The sequence below is a fragment of the Melospiza melodia genome, chromosome 3, assembly GCF_035770615.1.
Source record: "Melospiza melodia melodia isolate bMelMel2 chromosome 3, bMelMel2.pri, whole genome shotgun sequence".
Lineage (NCBI taxonomy): Eukaryota > Metazoa > Chordata > Aves > Passeriformes > Passerellidae > Melospiza > Melospiza melodia.
The window spans coordinates 68,717,787-68,745,521 of NC_086196.1; the positions used below are offsets into that span (position 1 = coordinate 68,717,787).

The window sequence follows — 27,735 nt, forward strand, 5'->3', positions numbered from 1 at the left end:
CCGCCGCCGCCGGGAAATAGTCCCCTCTCTGCTCCGGGCCCGCTGGCCGGGTGAGCTCCACGGCGCGGCGGCGCGGCCGCGGTCCGGGAGCGGGAGCAACGCTTCCTTCCTTCCTTCGGCCGCGCCGCCGGCGCTGCGGCGGCATCCCCGCCCCTCGGCGAGATCCGGCCGGGCCGGCGCGGAGGGATTCCCGGCGCCGGGGGAGGGGGGCGCGGCGGGCGGGGGGAGGAGGTGCCCGAGGGGGGGGCGGGGAGGGGGCAACATGGCGGCTCCGTATTAACTTCCCCCCCCTCGGCAGCCAGCGCTGCCGTCGCTCTCCCCCGCTCCTAGCCTTGGCATGCCGGGCACGATGGAGAAGGGCGCGGAGCTCTTGGGGGGAAAGAGCCGGACAGCCCCCAACGGCGCCAAGAGCAGCAGCCCCTCCAACGGGCACTACTCGGAGCCGGAGAGCGGCGGCGGCGACAGTGGCGACGAGCACGGTGCGAGCCTGGGGCCGCCCCGCCGGCGGCGGCGGGGGGGTGGCGGAGGCGGCGGGAGGGGCGGCGAAGCGAGCCGAGCCGCCTCCCCCTTGCCGGTGCCGGGGCTCCGCCGCTCCGTCCGTGCCGCGGCCGCGCGTGTGCGGGGCGGGGGGGGCGGGAGCGCGCGGCGCGGCCCCGCGGCTGCCCCCGCGGTACTTAACGATGGGGAGGGAGTGTCTCCCGGGAGCCGCCGCCGTCCCCATTGTTCCGCTGGAATAAACTCCCCCTTCCGCCTCCTCCTGCCCCCTCCTTGGCGGTCGTCGGGGCTTAATCCGCGGCGGCGGCGGTGGGCGGGGGGTGGCGGGGGGAGGAGGTGGCTTATTCCGCACGGCCGCGGCGGGGGCTCCGCCAGCCCGCCCGCCCGCCGCACGGCGGGAGCCTGGGACGGCGCCCGGGGACGCTCCAGCCCTTAATTTCTCTTCACCTCTTTGCCTTGCAGATGTAGGAATGAGGGTCGGAGCGGAATACCAGGCGCGCATTCCTGACTTCGAGCCCGGTAAATGGCTTTTCGACTGTAACCTGACATCTCCCGAGGCGGGAGGGGTGGGCTCGCCGCCGGGGAGGGCTCGCCCGGCGCTCTCCGGCGGCGGGAGGCGGCCGCGGGGCTCTATTTACGGTGCTTTCGAGCCTTTGTGTCGACGACCCGGTGCCGGCGGCGGGAGGCTTGGCCGGGGCAGCATCTGCGCTCCGGGGGTGGGGGGCTCCGCGGCGGGGGATTCTCACTTCATTATCGGCCGCATTATGTGGATCCGGCGGGAGGCGGCGAAGCATAAAAAAGCTTGATTTTTTTAAAATTTTTTTATTTTTCCCCCTGCTTGTCCTTAAACCTACAACCATAAAAAAAATCTTTGCCGAGGGGTGATGGATGTTGTCGGGCACGGGTGGGAAGTGATGCGCCCTGCCGGAAGCGGAGCAGACCTGGCTGCTGGCTGGAAGATGCGCTCGGTGGGAAACTCCTGCTCCCGGTTTTGTGTGCTGTAGTAGCCGGGCTGGCCCCGCCGTGGCAGCCCGAGCTGCTCTCCTCCGCCTTCCTCGGCCCCCAGCCCCGCCCCGAGCGATGTGGGTACGCTCGCCCAGCCTGGTACTCGGCTCTAGCAAGTTAATTGCGGGAATGCTGCCGTGCCTTGCTAGGCTGAGCAGGGAGCGCCCAGAGCGTTCAGCAGTTGTGCTGTGGCGGTGGGTCAGATGAAGCCTGAGTAGTTTGCTGCTCTCCAGGCAGGCTCCACGGGTGTCGGATGGTCTCTCACCAGAAGGGGGTTGCCCCCGGGGTGCCTCCCAGGGCTGCAGCGAGCCCCTCGGGATGGACACCAGTCCCCGCCGGCCAAAGAAAAGGCCGGGGGAAGGAAAGCGCCAGGGCGGGATCAAATGAATGCGTGATCTTGGCTGAAGGGAATGCCTTCCCCTAGGAAGGAGCACGCAGTCCATGTCTCTTTGTTAATAAGGCTAATTGTTTGCACCCTGTATTTTTACATTGCCTACAGAAAAATATACACGGATAAAAATGATGGTTTCCCACCTCCAGCCTGGATTTGCTTTTCCTATAGGCCACTTAAATTAGAAAAACACCTAGTGTTTGTTTTTCTTTTGATTAAAAGAACTCTTCAGCCCTTGTAGGACAATTGAGGTTCTGTGGTTTCAATTTTGTAAACTGTATATGCAATAGTACCATTACATTAGTAACAACAGAACTAATTTTATGTTCTCCTATAAGCAGACTTTTTAGAGCTCCTAAGTGTTTCTGGGGGATGGTATTCAATTAATGCCTCTTTCTCCAATAACTAGGGTTAATATATACTCACCCTATCAGATTCCTTAATAATGGAAATGTTTCTTTAATAACTCCTGAGTTACAGGCATAATGTTTTATTATGAGTTATTATCCTTCTTGGTGTGTGTATTTTGCTTATTAGGGCAAGAAGGTAGTGATTTATTTTGGAACACCTAAGTCTTACAAAATAAATTTAAAAGTCCGTCAAGTTTAAAAGTACAGCACTTACCAAGTTAACAGATTGTTTATCTGAGGAGATATCAGCAAGATCTCATTCTTTCATCTCTTTGGTTTTTTGGTTAATTTTTGTTCTGGTTTTTTGGTTAATTTTTGTTCTGGTGAGTTTTGAGGCGTAATTTCTTAGAGACAAAATTCTGTGCCCTTACAGGTACATTCAGACGACTTTTTTGTAGCAAGTGAGGTAATAAGCTCCCCTTTAGTTCCAGGTTTGCATATATGGACATGGCACTGTATTTGATTATCTTTAGTTATGTTTCTTCTTGGAATTGTTCTAATGCTCTTTTTTGAGGGTTTATCAGATACTTTAGAGTATGTGTTTATTTGCAGTACTTTTGAGTGCTGTTTTTTAAGCCCCTTGAGATAAATGGGTGGGAGAAGGGAATCAGTGATGGGTAAAAGTAGACATAACTCTAAGACACAAAAGTCAGCCCTGATAAACCTACAGAATACTAAAATGAGTGGAATAATACCAAATCCTTGGGTTTCACTTAGCCTGTCTTGAAAAATAGCCATAAGCAATACTCTACAACAATACACTGAGGGACAAAATATTCATGATTAATGTTGTGATGGCAGTAAACATGTTTTAAAAATTTAATTTATGTATAAAACAAGATAATTTTTTTAAACAAAAAGTGCCACTGCTTCTCAGTGTCTCATGGAAGAAGTGGATTGTGGTTGGAAGCAGCAATTAGGCAAAGTTCATTTTAGTTTACTCTTACCCCCTCCACACCATATTACTTTTACAAGCAAACTTTCAGATAGAGCTTAAGAGAAGTAGAGTTTTTAATTGTCACCAACTATTACAGCAGTGAGAGAGATTTTGTAACTGCAAGAAACAATTTTAGTAAGTAAACTTGGGTATTTTACTTTATCTAATTTGCTGAGTTAACATACCACCTCTTGCACTCAGATTTTTTGTCTCCTCCTCCTGGTTTTACTATAGTATTTTATATTCTTGGTGAAAATTTTTCTGCTTGTGTTTTCTGACTCACCTATAGATCCAATTGGATGTTACAAAGTTGGTGTCTTTATATTGTGGGTTGTTTACATTATTTTGGAAATCACAGTAGAGAATGCACCACTCTGTTGTGTCACCCACAGAGAACTGCTAGAGAAGTTTTATTCTACTCAGACTTCACAATGGTTTTAGTATGAATTTTGCCTACTTAATGCTGAAATACTTCATTTCCCATTTACCCTCTTTTCAGGGCTGGACCTGGGACTGTCAGGAAGAATGTTTTGTACCATTTAAGGTCACTTAGGAAAGCATTTGTCTGTATGTCTTTATAAGCTTTTCCCTCTCTAGTCTTCTGATAGGAAATCAGGCTTTTTAAAATTGAAATTATTAAGTGGTGTGGGGAAGGCTTCGTCTGAAGCAGAGGAAGGTACATTTTCTGCTGGAAACCAACATGCTTGTAAATTGCCATGCTGCCCTGCAATGCCCTCACTGTGTCCTGTATGTTTCTGGGTGATCACTTTATTCTCAGTACCTGGCATCCTGCATTGAGCTGCACCAGCTGTGCATGCCCAACTTCTAGTGTGAAGCTGCAATTTAGAGAGGGTCAGTTGGCTGCTATGATTTCCCTGTCCTGGAAGTGGTGCAGAGTGCCTGCTGGTCACCTTCTGCTGGCTGCATTTCTGCACTGGCAGAGGGGTGCAGCAGCAGCTGAAGTGCAGAAGCCTCTTCCTCAGTGGCTTGGAGGTGTGTTTTGGGGAGAGGGAGACTTGTTATTCTTCACATGTGGCTCTTGGTCCTTCTCTTCCTCACTGGCTTTCAGGTCTTCTAACACACTTTGGTTAACGTGTTGCAGGGTATTTCCAGCCTCCCTCCCTTGTAAAAAAGATCGCGTTGCCCTTGAGGTGTAACACAGCCTCTTTGGGGGTCAGGGCTGCTTCCTTGAGTGCTTGGGGAGGCAGGAAGTTCCCAGGAAGGTAGGTCATGGTCTTGCATATGGAGATGATGCCTTAAGTTTTAGTTTTTGTATTTTTCAGATTCTGTGCTGCCTTGGTGTGTAGTTCTGAGCTTCATATTAAGTGTTAGTAAGTTCTCTTCACAGGGTAGTTAGACAAAACAATCCTTTTGCAGCTTGAGAACCAAGGATACAAGGACCCAAGGTTACAGCCTTCAGGCCCAAAAAGCATAAACAACAGTGAATTGAAGAGAGCAAACAAGGAGGATGGGACTTCATAACCTGAAGCTGTAATTGGACAATTAACCCCAATATGTAAACTTATAAAAGTGTGAAACTTTGTGACAGGTTGTCCATCTTGTGACCTTTTTGCGTCCATCTTGGGTGTAGCCCTGGCCAGGCTCTTGTACTGGCCAAGGTGTATCCATTGAGGCCTTTTAATAAATGCCTGCTTTATTCTTTTAGCTCTGTCTAGTGTCTGTTCCAGATCACCTCTCAAGGCATCAGAGATGGAGGGATCCCTGTCCTACAGCCAGGGACATGCTGTGCTGAGGTCAGGGTGCCTTCCTTCAAGCTACCTGTATGCATCTCATTATTCCTTTGTCATCCTGGCTTTTCTTTGGCAGTGTGAAGGTGCCACCTGAATGGAAGCAGATGTGATTCCTGCTGGGGACACAGCACTGTTTTGAAAAGGGATGTTCTAGTGGTTGTTGCTTGTTTGTCGTGCGAGGGTTGCACCTCATCAGGGGAGTGTCACCACATACATGATCTCTTGCAGGCACAAGAACTCTGAAACTAATTTTTTTTTTGCTTTAGTACTTGAATATTCAGTATCTGGTAATATCTATGATATCCCCTTGTCTGTGAGTATCTTAAGTTTAGATTTTTTTTTTCCTCATAATCTGAAATTCTAATACCTTCTCTGGTGGTCCTGCTTTCTCCTCATCTTTAGGTAGAATGAAATGCAGGATAGTGGTCATTTACTTGTGACAAGAGAAATGTTGTGCCTGTAACAGCTTGCCCTGCTCTTCATGAAGTCTTGCATTCCTAATAACTAAAAATGTCGTGCTTTTTTATTCTAAATTGGAATGTTATATTAAGGAGCTCATTCTTGTGTACCAAAAACCTTTCAGAGTTTAGTAGTGCTTATGCCTTGAACCTGGTGCATTATGAGTGTATGTACATTCTTAACCTGTTACAGAGTTTATGCTGCACTGAAGTTATCTGCCTTACACATCTCATTTTGGAAAGGCGCAGGAGTTCTTTAATTAACTGTTTTCAAGTTCACAGTTGTGATGGATCAAGATTGCAGAGATGATAGCAAATACAAAACGCTGCCAAACCGAGGAGGGAAGAGCAACAAAACATAGTACATAAAGGGAAAGCATGACACTGTTCTTTTTCCAAAGCACGGGGTTTGGTTTTTTATTTGCTTCAAACAAGATGTAGAGCCTAAATATAAAGTGTGTGATCTTAAAATGGAGTGAAAAGTTACTTGTTTCACTGAATAAAAAAAGCTGTTTTTCTCCAATAAGGATGCAAGGATTTCTCCTCTGAGGGTGATTACTCAAGGAATTCATACTGACATTAGATATAAATCCAATTGTTGAGCAATTTCTTAGCGAGATAAAGTGTTGTGAACAAATAGATTATAAGGGGCTTTATGTTTTAGACTACATTTGTGCAATAGTAGTGGAAAGTGGCTCTTGAATGAATGCTTTTACAGTATTGGGGAGTTTGCTTTTACAGCATGTTTTCAAAAATCATATGCTCTGATGTAGTGCTTCAGTGTTTGTATCAGTACTGCTCTGTCCTGATGGGTTGGGTAATTTGTATTGCTTCCCTTGCTATGTTGATGTGAGGGTAAAGAAACCAAAACCAAAAATTACTTTCACATCTGACTGCTTTCTCCAGCTGTGCAATTTGGTTGACTATGAATATTAAAATTATAAAATTAGAAAAAACAAAACTGGAGGGAGATTAACAGAATTGTTTCTGGTATAGTTGTTAGTATAGTTTCTCCTTGAAAGGGATCGGGGATGGTGACTGAATTGTGGCTCTTATCTATTTTTGTTTGTTTTACGAAGTCTAACTGACCACAGCAGGTCCTAGTCCTCCTATGATAGTGATAAATGTTAGAGCCCTAACAGACAATCAAACTTCAGGAGAACAAAGTTGCATCTTTTCCAACTTCACAGGGGGTGTATTTAGATATGAGAGAGAAATTCCTCACTATGGGGTGGTGAGGCACTGGCACAGGTTGCCCAGAGAAGCTGTGGATGCTCCATCCCTGGAAGTGCTCAAGGCCAGGCTGGATGGAGCTCTGAGCAGCCTGGTCAAGTGGAAGTTGTCCCTGCCCATGGCAAGAGGTTTGGAACTAGAAAAGATTCCTTCCAACTGAAGCAATGCACTTAGTGGTTTAATTGTGGTAACCAGGATACTGTCTAATATTTAGTTGTACTTGAACATCTGAAGAGTAGTGTTCAGATTCAGCCATTTGATATCTTAAGGAATTAATTGTGAATTAATAACCCCCCCCCCCCCAGTAGCTGGACTTGTTACTGTGGTTGGCTTTTGCTTACTGTCACATAGTTGTTTTCTAGATCATAGTTATTAAATAAATACTGAGAGTTACTTGTTTTCTTACAGGTGCCACAAAATACACTGATAAAGATAATGGAGGGATGCTTGTATGGTCTCCTTATCATAATATTCCTGATGCCAAGTGTAAGTCCTCGCCTGCTTAGGAATTTGGGTGCTTAAGTAAACTAAATAATTGTTTCTGGTGTGCCTGTTTGGTCTTTATTTTACACACAGTGAAACTGCAGATAATTAAACATAAAGCTTCTTTTTCTTTATTTAGAGAGCTCCAGGTAAAGCAAAGATGATTATTTCTTATGTTAGTCAAGTGTTTATTTCAAATCATACTGCCTATTTTGTATTATCATCATCATTTTCTGTGAAACCTTTTGTTATTAATTAAAGAATAAGATATCTGAACATGAGGAACTTGCTGCTTTAAATTCCTAGGAGGAGGAGTTGCAGTGGATGAATTTAGAAAAGATTTGTTGAGGCCCACTTCAAGGGGAAATTATTACTGCTGTCACAGAAGGAAAAACCAAACATTTTTGCCCTTTAGGAGTGACCTGAAATACAGGAGTCAGCTGACTAAATGTGATCAGTTATCTGTTTAATCTAGTTTAAACTTATTTCCTGTGCTAGAATTTCCCATATGGAATATAGGGGAGTAAACTTTGAGGATGCAACCATTAGAACCTCATCCTCAGGACAGTTTCTGTCTAATTCCAGTAGTTAGAGATTTATGTCCCTCTATGTTTGAGGGAATGCACCTTTAACTACTGCAGAACAGTTAGAAATAAAATACAGCTGTGATCATTAAACACTTTTTTCATTCCTTTAAAGTACACTTAGCTCTTTGCAGCAGCAGTGCACGGCAAGGGTATCCCTTGTCCAGTTCAAGAAGGAGGATTTGATTATTTCCTTTTCTTGAACATGCTTCCTTTCACTTTTTAGTTCCATTTAATTTTGAGCTCTAGAAGGTGAATAGGAAAATGTTTTGTTTAAAAATAAAGTGGGACTTAATTTCAAAATGATGAATGTTCAACTCAAAGCTGGCTCTAATATTGCTAAATATGATCTTTAAAATTTTATTCCTTTGTTTTGTTATCTAATTATTGAATTTTCATACTTTCTATTGAAAACTGACTATGTGTCATAGTTAAAATCCATATTGGTTAGTGAAAGCTATAGTAGTCTTGAGGATATGCATAATCATTGATACAGGATTTCCTTGCTGTAATTTTCAACATGTTTAGGAATACAAGCAGTAGAAGTAGTTAAATTTAAAGCTAACTCAGAGGGGGTTCCAGAAAGGCATAGCCTTTCAATAACCAGCTAGTCTCTGCTTTAAATAAATAAATAATGAGCCTCTGTGGTTTTGTTGTAGTAAAAATGTGAAAGAAAGCAGAATTAGCTTGTGTAAAAAGTTTATAAAATTAATTGTTCAACAGTGGTCATTGGGTTTATTTATTATTAATAAAGCTGTGAGTATATTTAACATTTTGGGGGACCTGGGCCTATGCAGTGTGTTAAAGCATGGGGAGACTTTCCCATGTTAGGTTGTTAATTCTGTTGTAGAGCAGAACTGAGTATTAAAGAGTAATTCTGACATTGCTTTGTTACAGTGGATGAATATATAGCAATAGCAAAGGAAAAACATGGATACAATGTGGAACAGGTAAGTGCTGTGGAATGAGAGTGCTCATTTAAAGGATTTTTTTAATATAAAACTATAACACAACTTATTTTTCCCCTTGGTTACCATTAATTAACGCTGTTTCTCTTCAGGCACGGCAGCAAACACTGCAGTTAAATGGATCTGCATACAGTTGTGGTCTGGATTCTCTGCAAAAGATTGAGCTCTTTGTTTTCATGACATGCTCAGCTTGTAATGTGCACTTTTGAAAGGTTTGGTATGTTTCTTGATACACTGGGCATGTCATGCAATTGTGTGTGTATATTTAGCTGAAGAGTTTCTTAGGGAAGCAGCTTACAAATTTAAAGTTTAACATTAGAATGGAAATATGGTACGATTTTGAACCACTTATTGATAGGCACTGAAAAGGTTTCTTTCATATTGAAAAAAACCTGGAAGCCAACTTCAATTGAGTGGCTTTTTTCGGAGGCAGGACACCAGACTCAAGTTTTAGCTCTGAAAGTAACAAACAAGTTCACTTTTTATTTAACAGCCTTTGGCTACCATTCATTAAAAAGTTGGGATAAAACTTTGCTGGTCTGCATGTTGTTCTATCACAAAATTCTTCATAAATTCTTCAATTAACCAATCTGTGTAAAAGTGAGGTTACCTGTTGCAAAAAAATATTTGCTGTACAATTGAAAAGAAGTTGTATGATCAAGTTTTGGAGTGTGGAAGCTTGCTCATCAACTGCTGTCTGACAAAGAGGCTGCCAGTGTTGTTACAATGTCCAGAATATACCTGTGGTTTGGTGTTACTTCTTTATGCCTTGACTTCTGTTAGGCAAGAGGAGGAACTGATGGATCTCAAGTCTCCAAGAGATGGATTTCCAAAATAACTTCTGGTGCAAAACATTTGTAGACTCCTCACAATGGAACAGAAATTCTCTTTGCAAGAGGTGTTTGTCACTTGCCTTTTTAACAAGAGCAGAGTTTGCTGTGTGCAGGTTGTTAGAAGATGTGAAATCAGGGGGTTGGAGAGATGCTGGTGATCGTGTCTGTGCTGTGTGATTGAAACTGGGTGGATTACATTGCCCAATTCCCATGCCCAAATCTTGGCATCAAATCTGCCTGTGGTTCTCTGGCAGAAAGTCCAGTGAACATAAAATCCTTTTAGACTGTCTAGAAATGAAATAGTATAAGAAAATATATTTAAATTTTGCTTCTTTATTAGGCGCACATGACAAAGTGGCCATGCTGTTATTTGTGGATTAGAGAGTTGTAGAAAGACCACTCTCACTTTGAACTCTCAGACTTGCATTCTGGATGATCCTCCAGCTACTGAAAAGTATTTTTATTAAAAAGCCTTAATACTTAAAGTATTTTTATTTTCTTTCCTGAGTGGGCTGGTAATAAAGGCCTATGAGGGGCTGTGTAGGTGATATATGCCTGTAAAGTAAGAAAGCAGGTCAGTTTTGAGCCTCTCAGCCTAGTTCAAGCTGCTCTAGAATTACTGCTGCCATGCCAACCTTAAATTGTCTGGCTTTCATACCATTAATAAAGTATAGATGTGCCCACTGTCTCCAAAGAGAATTTTGTAACCTATGGTAAAGAGCCAATAAAATTGTAAACACATTTTGAGAAGGGATTCTGCTAGTCAAATATAATTTCAAGCAAATAAATTGCCAGTTTTTATTTAACTTGTCTCAATGTTTTAGAAAATTGACTAAATCCAAAGAGGGACTATTTCTTTTTAAAGGCTCTCGGCATGTTGTTCTGGCATAAACACAATATTGAGAAGTCCCTTGCGGATCTCCCCAACTTCACTCCTTTCCCTGATGAATGGACAGTTGAAGATAAAGTCCTGTTTGAACAAGCATTTAGCTTCCATGGAAAGAGCTTTCACAGGATCCAGCAAATGGTAAAGTAATATTTTAATCAGAAGCATTAAACAGCTCAGATGCACTAAGAACAAAGGCTCCTGTTGGACTGAAATTTCATGTTGATTTCTGTGTAAAAGCTTCAGGAAGAACCTTGAATATAAGATTTAATTTAATTTCATCGTGTCTCTTGGACATGCAGCTTTTTCACTCTAATGAAAAAAGCCTTCTCCCCTTTTCAAAAATGCGTATGAAATACATCCCTCCTTTTAATCTTATCAATGCATTTAAAATATTGTTTGAAGTTTTATTTGTTTATAAACGGAGCAGAATTATAATTCTGGGTTTAAAATTTAAATTTAAAATTTGTTAATCTTTTGATGAATTCTTCTAGCTCCCAGACAAGACCATTGCAAGCCTTGTAAAATATTACTATTCTTGGAAAAAAACTCGCTCTAGAACAAGTTTGATGGATCGTCAGGCTCGTAAACTAGCTAATAGAAATAATCAAGGTGACAGGTGAGTTTTATGTTCTTAAGTAGCTAACCAGAGACTGAAATCTTCCTAAGTAGAGATGTGAACTAATTTCTAACCATTGTTTCAGCGTGAACCACGTGTTTCAGGTCTGAACCCCTGTTGTGCTATCTCTGGTTTTAGCAAGAGGTTTGGTGCCTGTGCTTTGAGAACTTTATCACTCTGGTCTGTGTGAGTTGTAATAGGAGATGGGAGTGTTTTAATGGATAACTGTAAAAAGAAGGATTTAAACCCTAAAGTCTGTTACTGTCTGTGCAGGAGTGTTTTTGTGGGGGTGGGGTTGGAATTTTCTTAGTTTGGATTTCTGAGCTAATATGGAACTAGAACTGAAAGCACAACCAGTATAAAGAGCTGACACAGTTATAATGCCTATGCATTGTTTTAGAACAAAAATTTATATAAAGCTGTTTTTTAGAAGACTTACAACTGTTACCAGAGAGAATTAGAGCTCAGAGTGGTTTTGTTGTCTTGCATAGAAGGGAATAACATTTTTCACAGTTATTATAAAATTAAATTTTTATTGTGCTCAGTATATGTAATAATTAACTTGCACTTTTTAAAAGGTGATATGTGTAGCATGTATAAGTAATATAATCTATGTTTATATGGGAAGCTGTAATTTTATGTCTATAGATAATTGCTTAACTGGAGCAAAAGGGGTCTTTTTAATTATATGTTATTTTGAATAACTTCTGAATCTAAAGTTCATATGCTTATTTAGTGATTCTGTTTCTGAAAAATAGCAAGCTAAAATTAGTTTGCTTTTAAAATAGCATTTTGGAGGGGTTTGGTAATAACTAGAAATTTTAGTTTGTTTTTGCATTAATTTATTCAGAAATTATATTGTCAGAATGACTGGATTGGGCTCCAGATTGACTGTTCTCTTTTTAACCTTTTCTTTGATTTAATTCAGTAAATTTCATTTCTCTCCCCTAAATTGCTAGATTTTAAGCACATCCCATGTTTTCCCATCATATGCCCTATGCTCCCCACAGACTTCAGCAAGGGTTTGTTCACCTGGTGCAGTGGTTTGAAAATTGGTCCATTAAAACTAATGGGGCAAATGAAAGGTTATTTCTACCCTTGATATACAGTTGGCCACATAAATGTTCATGCTGGCACAAGTGGTTGAATTGAAGAAAGGTGACACCAAAATTCTTGGCAGCAGTACCAGCGCTGCTTAAAGTAACTTTGAAACTGTGGTTTTTGATTGCTTATTTATCATAATAATTACTAGAATTTAATACAGAAAATCATGCTTGTAACAGCTGTCTTTTGAAAACTACAAATAATTTTGAGATGCCATATTCTCAGAATAGATAAATTCAAGTAGATAACTCTTACCCTGGTGCATACTTAGATTTGGGTTTAAAAAGTAATAAAGTGACCAGCTTTTTTATAATCTGTTTTTAGTGATGATGACGTAGAAGAATCTCATCCAATGGATGGAAATGATAGTGATTATGATCCCAAAAAAGAAGCCAAAAAGGAGGTAACAGATAACTTAATGGTGAATGTCAGTTTGTTTGTTTAAAGTGAATGTCTTACTGTGAAGACTGAGTTGTAGTACAGAGGTTTAGGTTTCAACCTGCTGAACTCCCAGGGTCTTTAAGTAGTCAGGATCTTGATGATTTCTCACTGAAACAAAATTGTATCATGTATTTTTGCCATTTTGTGGCTGTAAATGCATCTCTCATTGCCTCTACTGTGTCCTGAGAGCTCTTCAATTTTTGTGAGAGAAGTATCCTCTCACAGCCTAGTAAAACAGGTTGTATTTGCCCTCCTTCAGTCTTGTTAATATGTTTACACTTTTACTGGTTGTGAAGTATTTGAATCAAAATGTTTTCTTTGAATTTTAAAATTAAATTACATTTTTCAAAGAACAATTTTATTGTTTGTTCAAAGCCACAATGAGGTGATGCATTTCAACTAATATGTGGTTTTACTGAGATGCTTTTAACTAATAGATGTAGAGGAAAAACATTTTTGTCCTAATGAGCACTTACTGTTAGCTTTACAGATGACTGCTGTGTTCAGGGTATGTTCAGGTTGTAGGAGTTGGAGTTCTTGTTCTAAACATTAAGCTATCTATGAACAAGAGTAGAAAAACACATTTAAGTGTGTGTTTAGTTGTTTCTTTGATCAAATTTAAGCATTTGTGTTCTTCCTAAATCAGCCAGTTCATGCTTCTCAAGAGTGAGAGGAGAGGTTATGCAAAACTTCAGCACTCCCATGAAGGGGTATCTTGGATTATGAATAAACTTTGCACTTTTCACAAAAATAATATTGAGTAAGGGACCAATAAGTTTAGCTTCTGTTCTGAGCTTTGCAGTGACCTTCAATGTATCCCTTTATCTACTGGCCTTGGGGGAAAAGGACAATTATCTCTTTCAGTGAAAGAGTTCAAGATTACTTTTTTAACATGGGCATGTTTTATAGTACTTGCAATGTCACATGGTCTGATAATGTACCTTTTTACTTTTCTCTGTTCTAACAATGTCCCTGCAATCTAATGGTTGGAGTTGCTGCCTTAGCCATGTCTAAATAAGGGCTATTTTGCTCAATTTGCTTGGTTATAGTTTGAATCATGACATGCAGTCCAGAATGCAAGTGGTATGTTGATAGACTTCTAGGAAAAGGACAAATCGATTTGTAGTTTCTGATGAGCTGTTTGGATCTGCACAAGATAATTTTGTGATCTAATAGTTCTGGTAGGATTTGCGTGCTTTCACTTCCTAAGCAGAATATAAACTGAGTAGGCTGCTTGAGCACACAGAGCAATGGAAACTTTCTGTTACCAGATGAAACAAATATAACCTAAGCTCTCTGTCTTGGCAAGACAAAATTATGAGAGAATATTTTCACTTTAAATCCAGATTGAACACACAGGAACTGCAATTTCATACTGAAAGAGCAATGCAGAACCAAAACCCAAATAAATATAAACAGGGCAGAAGTAAACTTAACCTTGAATCTTTTGCATGTCAAAGATGTAATGCTCTATATCAGTTTTCTGGGGAAGAGCACATATCTTAAGTGCTTTTAAGGTGGCCTCTATGAAGTCTGTGGGCTGGATTAAGATGTTCTATTAGCTGGGGAAGAGAATGTGGCACAAGGTCAAATGTAGTAAAACATCTGAAGGCTCTGTTTGCTGCTCTGCACTACTACTACAGAAAATAATAATAATGATAATAATAATGGCTGCTGCACTTGGTTTTGCAGTCACTGTGATCAGATGACCACCTCCTCTTAACATGCATGGGTGCCAGCAGGCAGGAGCAGTAGGGAGCTGCTTGAAGTAGGGAAAAGCCTGAATTCTCTTTCTGTTCTGGTACTAAGCATTCCTTTGAATTAGAATATCCTTGCAGAGCAAGTAATTTTTGTGTGTCTGCTTCTGGGCTATAGGGAAACTACTCAGTTGCTCTGAGGGAGTCACATACATGCGGAGAATGTTTAGGTGCCCACACATACCAGAACAAAGACTTAATTTCCTCTTTGCCATTCCTTTCCTTTCCAAAGAAGCAAATGATCAAGGCCCATGTTTTCTAAATTACATAGATTTTTATAAGGACTGCAGGGGTATGTCCATACTCTCTCTCCCAAATCCCAAATCAGCTCCTCCCCATCCCCCCAAACCAGACAGTACAGTCTCTATGTGGAGAGTGCTTACAGCAGGGAGAAATGTAATTTTGCATTCTTCTCCTTTAGTATTTGCCCAAATTATTCATATCTGATCAGAAATAAATGTCTAAAGTCGCTGATTATTTGTTTTAAAAACAAGATACATACATGTATATAACTTATGTAAGAGATCCATAATGCTTGCCCTTTGTCACAGTATTCAGACTGGGGTTTCCATACCATTTACTGTATTTGTGGCCATATTAAAAAAAAGTTTTGAGAACTCACCTTTCTTAGAGTCATGCAGGCTTATCCAGCAGATGACTGGTATGCTCCAACTCATCTGCAAGACATAGTTGGATACTACATGCAAAGGAGGATGTTAGCTTAGGTTTTATTTGTCATAAATACGACATTACAATGCTGTCTGATACTTCATTCTTTTTACTAAAGTTGTATACAAGATACTGTTATTCTTTAATGATTTATTTCTTGTAAATTAAAGGGCAATAATGAGCAGCCTGTTCAGACCAGCAAAATAGGTCTGGGTAGAAGAGAGTATCAGAGCTTGCAGCACCGCCACCATTCCCAGCGTTCCAAATGCCGGCCACCCAAAGGCATGTACCTGACCCAGGAAGATGTGATAGCTGTTTCCTGTAGTCCCAATGCAGCCAACACAATTCTTAGACAGCTGGATATGGAACTAATCTCATTAAAGCGACAGGTACCATGGGTTATTGGTCTTGGTTTGTTTGGTTTTTTTTTTTTTTATCTCAGATTGTTCTGATTGTAATGGTTTTGAAGATTCTGAAACTTCTTTAGATTCTGTGAAGATTCTGAAACTTCTTTAATGTGAGTCTTCCTCGTTTTGTTCCACAGTTACCACCACAAATGCTGGATAGTAGCTGCTCTTCAATTTTGTTTTTTACATTTATCTGCTCTTTTGGATAAAATGAAGCAAGATTACTTTTTACTTTTTTTTTAAAAAAGGGTAGCATTAAAACAGTGCTACAAATTTGGGGACAGGAAAAATCAAAAGTCACATTTGATTTGAATTTTTTTTTTTGCTTTGTTAGAAGTATTTGTTTGAAAAGCAAAAATGAGACCAATGGAGCAGAGGAAGTTACATGCTTTAAATTGTAGCCATTTTTATGGATGTCCTTTCCCACATACTATGAAAGTATGAGAGGTGTGTGGAACCTAGATGTGTGAACCTAGTTATTTCTGTGTTTGAATTGATAAGTTTTCTACTTCTTATTAAATTTAGAAAAGCTTTTTAGTCTTCACCTTTAAAAGGAAAATTGCCTGCATCCTTTGCATGAAGAAATTAAATTTTGGCATTTCAAGTTGAAACATGTAATTATTCAGCTTCTAAGGGTACAGTACTTATGTGCATGCTTGCTTTCTAGGAGCGAGGGGGCTACAGAGTCAAGGCTTATCTTCTGGAATTTCTGCCTCCTTGTAGAGCTGCCATGTTGCAAAATCACGGAGTGAATAAAGGGTTTTTTTCATGGGGTTTTTGCTCCCTTATGTTCTTTTACAGGAGAAATAAGCTTCTTTCTGTCACAGCAGGACTCTGGGGCTAAATAGCATAGGTGGGTTTCACTCTTTAGCCTTAAGTGTAGGTGAGTTTCAGCCTTGAGGTTGTGTTTCTCTTTTCTCTTTTTTTTTTTTCTTTTTTTCTTTTTTTTTTCTTTTCTTGCAGTGATCTCAGAGATGCAGCCTTTGGAATCCCCCACTGAGTTGTCTGCTTTTGTGTCCATGCTTAAGAACCCTTGTAATAGCTGTGCACCATAGTATGCAAAACTATTTTCTTACCTATGTTATGTGCTTCAATGTCAGATTTAAGTGGTTCATAGATGTGTATATGTTCAATTTGGAAGGTCTGCCCTTTTTATAAACTAAGAAATACTTAGAATAATTTCAGGAATCCCCCCTAATTAAATTAGAATGATCTCAGGTCAATGAAAAGCATCTGTCAGAAGGAACTAACTGAAAACATCTCATGAATTTATTTTTTTTTAGAAGGAAGAAGTTAATAAGTTAATATATGCAATACATCTCACATGTCTAAGAATGAAGTTTTGTGTCTAGAGTATTCTTAATTCTTCAAGAACCTTTGCATCCTTATCAAAAATGACTTGTTGTGAACAGCTTTTAATATTCTTGCAAACAAATTGTTCTTTTGAAAGACTGGCTTAATTTTTTTCTCTATAGTTAACTGATGTGTTTTGTTTTGGCTTTTTAAAGTTTTTTTGAAACAGTTAAAAGTAGTGAAGCCTTAAACCATAATATTTCTCTTTTTAACTTAGGAGGTACACTTGTGGCAATCCTAGTGAAGATAAATGTGTAAAGTGACCAACTTTCTTTGTGGAGCTGATTAACTTTGTTGTTTTTGACCAAGGTTCAAAATGCTAAGCAAGTAAACAGTGCACTTAAACAGAAAATGGAAGGCGGGATTGAAGAATTCAAACCTCCTGAGGTAAATCAGAACAAACACTGAAGCTTGTGTCCTTGCACTTACATTAGTGGGAAGCTGCAGAAATGTGTTTTGCTACAGCCTGGTGTTTGCACTCCAGCAGCAGCTTAAACAGGATCCATTAAGTTATATGCAGGGGGGAGTCTGGCTTCTTTACAAGAAATCAGTGGTAGGCACTTTTTAATGGCAACTGGTTGAAAAAAAGAAGCAGAAAAAACTGAAATGTCATGTCTGTTCACAGTAATAGGGGGCTGAAACTGAGCCCTGATACATGGGGGCTTTTTGGATTAAAAATAGGTAATGTAGATTGCCAGTAATAAATGGTGTTCTGTGTGAAAATGTGACTATATATACATTTTGGCATCTAAAATGAATGATGTATTACTTCTGAAGTTCTGGTTTTGCTTGTTTTAAAGGCTTGGATATGAAACATAACATGAATGCAAAATGCTCTAAACACCAAGTCCAAATAGTTTAGGTAAATGTTACTGTAAATTCAAACTCTGTCTGCATAAAGATCATTAGCTTGTGCATAAGTTATTATGTAGCTGATACTAATAATTACAATAAAACAGAGGAAAAACTGCTGGTATAGTTTTAAGCTCAATTCCATAAACACTATTTCCTCTGCATGAAAGCAATCTTAAACTATAAATCTTTTGCTTATAAGCAAGAGGTTGTTACCTATTTTGCAAACTGTAGTGCAAGTAAAATAGATTGATGCTCAGATATATTGCAGCTGTTGAAGCAATTTAATGATCTTTGTGCCATTTTTCTAATTTTAATAGTCTAATCAGAAAATCAATGCCCGTTGGACCACAGAAGAGCAGCTTCTTGCAGTACAAGGTATGTTAACAGTAGCAGCAAGTTGAAATGTGATGCAAAGGATTTGAAGAGGTGCTTAGACTTATATTTGTATTTCCCTCTAATGCAAAGCTAAACTTTATCTGATCACCAGGAAAACAGCAAAACTCTTGAGAATATTTAGAACATTTATTCAAGCAATATGACATTAGGCTTTCTGTTACCCATGTTAAATTTCAAAGAGAAGAGCTATGCAGCATTTAACAACTGTATTAGTACCAGAAAGTCCCTTTAATCATCTTCTAAATCACATTACATGAATTTCTCTAATGTGGAAGACTAAAGCAATTGTTAAAGTAATAAAATGTGAAGCATTTAAGACATCTCCAGTATCCTAAGGTAGGCAAAAGCAGAAGTAAATCTGCTTTACTGTTGCTTTTCTCTGTTCATGAGGGAATAATGGGCAGGTATCTACCCATCAGGCCTTTTAAGACTCTAAAGCTGGATATGGATGTTTGACTAAGCCTTACTGGGCTAAAACCCCAGCATTTTCTGATAAGCTATTCATACAGTTTATTTGCATTTATTTCATTTATATGAAGGAAAACGGACTCTTGTATTAGCAGGCACTGCCAAATCAAGGAACATATAAGGGAAATGTCTGGAGATGCTGTCTTGAAGGCATGTATTGACACACTTATGGGGATCATCTTTTATAAAGATAATAGCTCAGTTTTATGTATGTGCTTTATTCCTCTGTGTTCTTCACCTTGAAAATGAGATACTAGGTTTTAATATTAAAATATTCAGTGGATCAGGATTTCAGTGTGAAGTTGTCAGGTATGCCATACCTGGTGCTTATTTATTAGTCAGATGACTGAACCTAAAGTTAGGTTATTTTGTTGTGTGAATGGAAATGCAGAAAGACCTGGTGAGTGTTAAATCATGCCTTCCAACTTACATAGTTCATGCTTGGATTTGCACCTCCAAACTGTCCTCTGTCCTAAGTTCATTCTCTCACTGTTAATAAATATGTCAGTATTTTGTTCCCAGATGCAGCTGAAGGACATGTCTCTAGTATGATAGCCTAGTAAAGACAGACTTGCTGAAAGAGTGGGGAAAATCCAGGGTCATTGTGCCTGCCTTGGAAAGAAAGGATTCAAACGATCTTGCCTTTTAGTTTAGTTACTGGAGTTCTCTCTAAGCAGCAGTTTGGGAAGTGATAAGAATACAGTCAGTTTTTGTTAAGCTATGACACTGTGACCAACAAGACAAATAACTAAAGCCTGAGCAAAAGAGAGTGAGGGTTAGTGGTGACTCCTTGGAGAGGAGATCCAGCCTTCTGGTCTCTAGGTCTGGTTCTGTGTTTTATAGAGGTAGTCAGCCTTAAGGATGGCGTGAGAAACCTGTTTTCATTGACATGTGCTTATATGCATTGTTTCCTCTGTGGACCTTTTCCCTTGTCACCATATAAAATGGAGATGAGAGAGAATCTTAATGACAAGAACAAAGTGTTTTAATTATCCCTCCCGTACTCAGTGCTTGCTCACTCTCCTGGAATGAGAGGGCTGTCTCCCATGCCTCAGGCTGAGGACCCTGATTTCTTGCTTCAAAGCAATTCCTTGAGGTGGTAGACTCTAGGCATGAGGGAGCCATGCTGTGTTTTTCCCTGGGTTTGTTTTCAGAAGGTAGCCACAGTTGCTCTGCTAAAAGCTTCCATAATGTGCATTAGGCTTGGATTTGAACCTTGACTTGAACATGGGTACATTTAGTTCATACACTTCAAAATAGATTTATTTCATTAAATGTATTGGTGTATTTTGGCATATGCTTTTAATAATTTTACAGAAATCACAAGCATTAAGCAGGTAGGTGGCACTTACATGATTTGTTGACTTGAATTTGGACAATAACTGACCAAGGAGATTGTAAATATAATCTGCAGTAATATCATTTTGGTACTGTTTTTTGTAAACATGAAAATACTCATTATCTGCAGGCTAATCTCAAGGGATTGCCAGTAACTTAGGAAGAGGTAATGAGAAAACCTATCTTAAATAGAGCTGTGTGTAATCTTAAAAGCAGTGTGGGTGCCTGCAATGGGGTTGTGGACTCAGATATACAATCTCTGAGCCAGTATATTCACAGTATAATTTATCAGCTATCAGTTCAACTTTGAGTAGTTATTGAATGTAATGGGCTAGTTCATCAGTTAGTGTTCTTAAATTATAAAATTTTATCTACAGAAATATATAAGAATGATCATATTTTCAAACTAAGATGTTGGCCATAAAAATGCAATTGCAAAAGTGTTTTAACACTTGTTTAAGACAACAAATTTGCATTGGAAAGCTGTGCATGATTTTAATGGCATTGCAGGGAAAAACAGTTGGGACAATCAGGATCCAACTCTACATAAGATAGTTGCCAGGAGCACTGTAATCCCATCACAGTGGAGCTGCAGCTCCCATTAACTATTTCTGCCTTCTTGTGGTGCTGTATCATATTGCTTTGCACCCTGATTAATATTGTGTTGGCTGTGCTGTACAACATGAAGCAGTGTAAACAGAATCAAACTTGGATTTATGAGTTTCTCCAAGAGAGACATTCAAGATAAAATGCTGTAATCAAGAGCATGCACGTGTTCCAGTGTACCTTTGCAGCTGGATGAAGTTCTGAAGAGCTTGAAGGATTCCTGTGAGCTGGGCTGCTTTCAAATGAGCTGGGAGAAAACCATTCATTCACACATGGGAAGTGGGGCTATGCAGTCCTCCTTTTTGAGCTTCACTTTCATCAGCCTAATAAAATTATTGAATCACGGTTTGAACACGTGAGAAATAATTTGGGGGTGTTTAGCACTGAATTTGTATAAGGATGCATAAGAAATGTGCACCAGTTTGACAGGGATGGTGACTTGGCAACAACTCTTAGAGATATGCCATCACCTTAGACATTAAAGTTTTATAAACACACAGTGAATTTTCTCTATTTCTTATGTGGCTTGAAAGGCTTTTAATACGTCATTGTGGTAGAGCAGTGGTAATAACATTGAAAAGAATCCAAAGTGAGCAGTGCTGTGTGCAGCTAAACTAAGGAAGTTTTAGTTTACTTAGATTTTCTTTTCTAGAGTTGGGTTCTCAGTGAAGGCAAGAACACCTTGTTTTCAAGTCGTTTGCTTGGAAATAGACTTTAAGACCTTATTTTTTGACAACTTGAGTTGAAGATAACCAACAGGCTCAGTTGTTTTGCAGATTAAGGGAAGAAAGAAATGTTGCCACCATAGTAACATAAAAGGCTGAAATCACTAAAAGTCCATATTAGTTTTCTAACAGAAATGTGCTTTGTTCTGCTGGGCACCTTGCTCACTTGATTAATTGCACAGGATGTTAGATATATTGCAGTGGATGTTTCATGTTCATTACAAATAGTAAGGGTGGTAATGGTAGGGCAGACAAAGAATTTTAAAATACTGGAGGCAATGTTGTGTGGGCACACACAGCTTTTAAGGAGTACAGCTGATACCTTGTACAGCTGATAAAGCACAGAGCCAAATCCCTGTCTTTGCTTTGCCTGGATCCATGCCCTCCCACGTGGCTCTGAAATCTTTCCAAGGTTCCTGCAATCAGGAGGGTTGTATTCTTTTGTCCGCCCCAGAAAAAGATACTACATAATGTAGCTGGGCTCCTGACAGCTGAAACATCAGCTTCAGCCACAGAATTTGTTACTGTCCTGGAGGTGAACTTTTCTTTTAAATTGCACAGAGTGTACATTACCACATCAGAAGTGCCTAATAACAAAGAAAGTAGAAAGGAGCAGAACAAACTGAAGGTCACACTCTTCACAATTAAGTTGAAAAGGAACATAGCTTTCAGATTTGAAACAACTCTCACTTTCTGAACACTTTGCTTCATTTTCTGAAGTGAGGCATGAAATCAGGCATAAATTTCTTTTCCTGTAATGAGAAAGAGTGCCTGTCCTCTAAGAACTGTAATATGTTCCAAATGAGTTTAACTATCACAAGCTTCACAGGGGAAGTCAAATTGTAATCCTCTCATGCATAACTGACAGCAAAAAAAAGCCTTCTGTTTACTCAGTCTGGAACAAAACTGGTAATTTCTTCAGGTCTCCAAACTTTTTGACACTTGTAATTAAAAATATACTTTGTGCAGCTAAAAGCTGTGGTCTGTGAGGTGGGAGAGATTGTTTTTTTTTCTTAAGCAGGAGAGGGGAAGAACTACACACATGGCCTAAATATAACAAAATATATATAATTTTTATTATAATTCAAAATTTAAGTTAAAAACAATGGAATGTTGCACTCTATTTTTTTTTGTATTATATGCAAATGTAGTTTTAGAAGTATTTAAAATATATATTGGGGTTTTCTTTTCAAGTGCTCATAAACAAAAGTGACTACTGATGTCAGTACAAAAATTAATGAAGAGAACAATGCAAATCTCACCTGTCATGCTGCTTATCAGTAGGGGATTTAATCATGGAGGGTTTTGCTGGGCCATCTTGTAAGCAGGCACTAGTAGCTTAAATATATTTACATTCTCCAAGGTTTGTTGGGCAGGCTTTGTGGGGTGAACACTTGGCAGTTGCTCTGTGTGGCCTGAGTAGAGCATGTCACACATGCAGGAATGAGCAGTAAATTGTGATTACAGAGCTGTGCCCCCTGTTCTGCCCTCTGCCACTCCTGCCCCACTGGCCGTGGGAAAGGGCCCTGTGCGTGCAGCTGGTGTGGAGGGAACCTGTAGGAGCTGTCGGTGTTTGTCAGCTGATATTTCTAGCATTTTATTCTGTTTACAGCCATTCACACGTGCTCAGTCACCCCTCCTCCCCTCCTGAGCTGATGTTGGGCTTCTGCCCTTACTGTGAGCATGCTGAAAGACTCACTCTGTTTGTCAGGGACCAGATCTCTGTGGTTTTAGGTTGAGAGATTTGGTGAGTAAGCCAGGATCTTTTAAGAAGAATGGGTAATGACTTTGTTAAAAAGTTCTTGATTTGTGTGTTGATAGCTGTGCTATTAAAAATTACTTTGTTTTAATGGAAATTGAGGCCTTCTCCTAATTGAGAAGTTCTCCTAATTAGCGAGCCCTCAGTTTGCAGGTCCCATAGGTTCTCTCTATAAATACATCACACGTAGCTGTGTCTGACTGATTCTTCACAGCTATGTTATTTACTTTGCCTTCCAGGTGTCCGAAAATATGGTAAAGATTTTCAAGCTATTGCAGATGTAATTGGCAACAAGACTGTTGGCCAAGTGAAGAACTTCTTTGTAAACTACAGGCGTCGGTTTAACTTAGAGGAGGTATTGCAGGAATGGGAAGCGGAACAAGGAACCCTGGCTTCTAATGGTGATGCTTCTGCTTTAGGGGAGGACACAAAAAATACTTCTAATGTGCCATCAGGAAAGAGCACTGATGAAGAAGATGAGGTGTGTTTTGTGTACCAGAAATAAGTAAGCATGGGTTGAGGAACAGCATTTTATGTAGTGATAAAATATAAGGTTAACTGGTGTGGAGTGGCAAACCGCATTCTAAAGAATGATGATGAGCTTGCATAGAACTTCAGCCAATGCCGTTAACCAGCCGGGAGCAGGACCGCACCTTTGATAGTGACGATCACGTTACTGTTTTACCGTTAAAATACACTTCTTGCTCTAGAAGAAGACTTGCTTTGTAAATATTTTTAGTTCTGCTGTCCATAATGTTTTGGTTGGTGATTTCTTTTCAGTAACTTCTCGGTTCTTTGGTTTGAGTTTTTTAAATGCTGTTTCCTGTGTAGTGGCCAGTGGCAGCCCAACCGCGTGAGGTCCCGGCCGGGCCGGCCGTTCACACCGTCTTGTCTTTGTCCTTTGCGCAGGCACAAAGCACTCCGGCCCCTCAGTGTTTAGGCCCTTCACCTCCAGCACACGCCTCTGCTCCGGCCCCTGCCGCTCCCGTGGCAGCCCTAAACCAGCCGCCCCCGTTACTGCGCCCGGCGCTGCCCGCCGCTCCCGCTCTGCACCGCCAGCCGCCGCCGCTGCAGCAGCAGGCGCGCTTCATCCAGCCGCGGCCCGCGCTCAACCAGCCGCCGCCGCCGCTCATCCGGCCCGCTAGCTCCGTGCCCCCCCGCCTCAACCCGCGGCCCGTGCTGGGCGCCGGCAGCGGCCAGCAGCCGCCCTCGCTCATCGGCATCCACACAGAACCTCAGTCCACTCTGCACTGAAGGAGTGCCGGCGCCGTTATGCTGACTCCCGCCTTTGACAAATTGGATCCATGTACTTTTTTCTCCCCTTCGTTATTTGGAAAAAAAGAGCGAGCCTTCACAGGTATCAGACCAGTTTTCCAGAGGAGCGAGCTAAGAACTAGACACGGAGCGACGTCAATGACCACCTGTATAAAAATATTTTTATGCCGAAGACTTGTACAGCAGAACAATGCCTACGCTGCAGCCCTCCTCTGTATGAATAACTGTTGAAGGAAGCTAACTTCTTAAATGAATAAATGTTCAACACACCAAGATTTTGTTTAACTGATTTTTACTCTATTTATTTTATTACGGTTCTTTATAGTCAAGCATCTAACTACAGGAAAGTAGTCTGGCAAATCTAGACATAGATAATATTGTAGGAGACTTAAATGTAGTGATGGGGTTTTTTGTGTGTGTGAATTTTTTAATTTTTTTTCTACCTTTTAGCAAAAGAAAATAATGGCTTTAGATTCAGAATGTTTGACCCTATTTAGATAACAGCATTTCACACACTTGTAAAATGTAGGTCTTCTCTCCATGTTTTTCCCAGAGCATCTTAGCTTGTTTTAAAAGGTACTGGCTTATTAAATGCTCCTCTTTCAGAGTAATCTGAAGACTCAGTGAGCTATTGTACCAAATTTATTAAATCTCACGCACGTTCTACTCATAGAATTAACTGGAAGCAGGAGTCCGGTTTCTTGCTGCAGTCCTTTGGGCTGAGCAGGATAGAGTGGCAGCAGCTTCCACCACCCAGGGGGATGACAGGACAGGAACCATCTAGCAAGAAGTAATAATTTAATTTGTTATTCCGCTAATTCTTCTAATGTAAGTACAGTAGAATTCCATTCCTCTGAGAATGACTGTCTGCAGTTCGTGTATGTTAGATCACTGATACCTTGCTTGAGCATTAATGAGGGAAGTGTAGAGGCTGGTGGTGCTGGTAGAGTATCATGAGAGTAGTTACCTCCTGCCAACCCAGTCTTACTTTTAAGTGATTATCTCTTGACTCCTGCTATATTTCTGACAAAGTTGATTACATGAGCTGAGGGTATTGGGGGAAGGACAAAGGTGTTTGTTTATTTTATTGACTCAGTAAAACCTGCATATAAATATTAATATTGCTTCCAAATTATAGGAGTTTGAAAGAAACTCATTTCACTGCATTCTCATCTGAAATCTTGATTGATGCCTAATAATCTTTCAGGGCGTGGGGGGTTTTTTTTGTGTTTTTATTTGTAAAAGCAGATGCCTCTAACCTCCAAGTAAAGGAGGCTGCAAATATGAGTAGCACTGTTTGAAACCATGTGATCTGAATTAAGCTATTGAAGAATAATGCATTTTGATTATGTAATAATATTCATGTTGACTGTTGTACTATTTTGAAAGTTTTTTTTGCTTGTAGCTGAAATGATGTCTAAAAGTCAGTTTAACTCCTTTTTGTTTTTAACTAGATTTGCCCTTGACTAAAATGAGACTTCTTATGCAAATGGGATGTGCTCTCCCTAGGTTTTTTTCACAGATAAATTAGATGGTCTAATGATCAGTTTAGCAGCTAAAGGAGGTCTTTTTTTAATGTGCAAAAGGAAGTTCTTTTACTATCAGATTCTATTTTATTTGAAAATCTAGTATTAAAGTTTGATAGTTGTAACCTGAATTGAAGTGTTGACCTTTATGTTTTAGTTCTTCATTTTAAAATACTCTCAAATAAAACTTGAGAGATTTTTCTTTCTGAAGAGCTTTCACTGGTGTGCTGAGGTGTCGTGCAAAAGGTCTTTCTTACAAATTTTCTTTTGCCTCAGAGTAGGTGCTTAGCCACTATGTGAACATCAGATGATCCCATGTCTAACTAAAGCAGAATTTTAAAACAAGCACCAAGGAGTTAGTGGTCATGGAAACTTGTGTTCTGGGAGTCAGGAGTCTTTAGTGTGCCCTCGTTAGCTGCACACAAATCTGGCTGCTCTCTGGTCTTTAAAACCAATGAAAAACCAAGATGGTACATTTTTACAGTTCAATTGTTAACAGTGGTAAGATTCATCTTTGGGATTTTTTTCTTTTTTTTTTTTTTTTTCTTTTTTTATCTTTTTTTTTTTTTTTTTTTTTTACTTTAAGCATTGAGTCTCCCAGGTGTGTGTATTGTACATCTGCTAATTTTTGTCTTGTCTCTTGTCGATAGACTTCAGTATGCAGAATGTTGGGTGTTACAGGACAGTTGGCCACCACCAACTGCCATGAAACTGTTCAGTACATTGTAATTCCGTTTAATCTTGTTTAAATATTCTATAACTGGGCAAAGGTGCTGTATTTGAAGGGGGTGGGAGGGTCAGAGATAGGTAGGGTAGTATTTCTTAATTTGCCTACACTGTAGCACACAGTAGGGAACTCCTAGCATTTGTAGTACTAAATAAGTATGTACATAGCAAAATGTCTTTATTGTGTGCTTTGCAGAATATGTGCATACAGTTTGCACGTCCTGTTTTGGGGGGTAGGGTATGTTTTAAGCAGTGTTTGCCTGGAGAGTGATTTGCTTGCTGCTTAATCAAAGGATTAAAGTTTCAAAGAAATCTGTGTCTTCTATTTTTATGTACCTTGTAATGGTCTAATATGTTAGGGCCCTTATACTGTGATTCTCTTCTAAATTCATTTCTATTTTTTTAAGAATTAGAAATAAAATTATACAATGGTGTTGATTTCAGTGGGAAATTTCTTTTGCCATATCTAGTCTCCTGTTTTGTCATGTAGTAATGAACTCTGACTTCAAGGTTGGCTTAATTTTGTCACTTTAAAAAATGTACAATGTTTGCACACTAACGTTGGGCAGAGAACGTGTATCCTACATTGTTCAAAGCTAATGTAACTCTACAGCTTTTTGTACAGTTTATTTTAGTTAATAAAGCAAAACGGTACTAAAAAATTACATTTTGCAAATGCAAGGCATAATCAGAACAACATGTATTCAAGAAACAACACTTGCAAAATATGGATGTACAAGAACTATCAGATTTAATTGTTGCACTTTAAATCAGAATGGGTACGAAGTTGAGCAGGTATTTCTGCATTTAATAAAACAATCACTAAACATTGCACATCATAGTAAAGCAGTTTAATTTGTTCCTGAGCAAAAAGAAATAGGTACTTTTGTCCTTAGGGTTTTTTTCATCCTTAGAGTGTTGGGATTTGTCTTTACTCTGGAAACCTCACAATGCATCAAGAACAGAACGCACACCAGTAGCTTGCAGGTATGGGAGTTTGTGTATGGACAGAGACAAATTGCAGAGTTTAGGGAATAGTTTGTGATGAAGGTTACCAGGACTGTGTTGTGCCTCTTTAGAGCAAAAGAGGAATAGACTGAACTTACAGCTGAGGCCGGGCAGAAATGTGGTTGTCAGGCAAAAAAGCAAAGCCAAACATGAAATAGTGTGCTTGGAGATGTGTTTCATATTGCTAGGGAAGTTGTAGAGAAGTCAGCAGTGCTGCACTGTAAACAGCACTGAATACAGCTCAGTCATCCTGCTAAACGTGGTGAACC

The 27,735-nt window shown here is 40.0% G+C and overlaps 1 protein-coding gene across 4 annotated transcripts; it reads left to right on the forward strand.

Moving 5' to 3' along the window:
• Positions 1–245: 245 nt before the first annotated feature.
• Positions 246–27,123, forward strand: RCOR3 (REST corepressor 3). 4 transcript variants are annotated; one of them, XM_063152142.1, is made up of 12 exons: positions 246–479; positions 958–1,014; positions 7,089–7,166; positions 8,645–8,697; positions 10,414–10,575; positions 10,929–11,053; positions 12,482–12,578; positions 15,195–15,413; positions 17,094–17,171; positions 17,957–18,014; positions 23,171–23,412; positions 23,841–27,123. In XM_063152142.1, exons 1-12 carry the CDS (start codon positions 338–340, stop codon positions 24,183–24,185), a joined length of 1,656 nt encoding a protein of 551 aa, XP_063008212.1. In that variant the 5' UTR covers positions 246–337; the 3' UTR covers positions 24,186–27,123. The 4 variants fall into 4 exon arrangements, with proteins under 4 accessions (XP_063008212.1, XP_063008213.1, XP_063008214.1 ...); XM_063152143.1 differs by having other exon boundaries at positions 12,482–12,560; XM_063152144.1 differs by lacking the exons at positions 246–479; positions 958–1,014; positions 7,089–7,166; positions 8,645–8,697 and adding an exon at positions 8,805–8,932.
• The last annotated feature ends 612 nt before the right edge of the window (positions 27,124–27,735 follow it).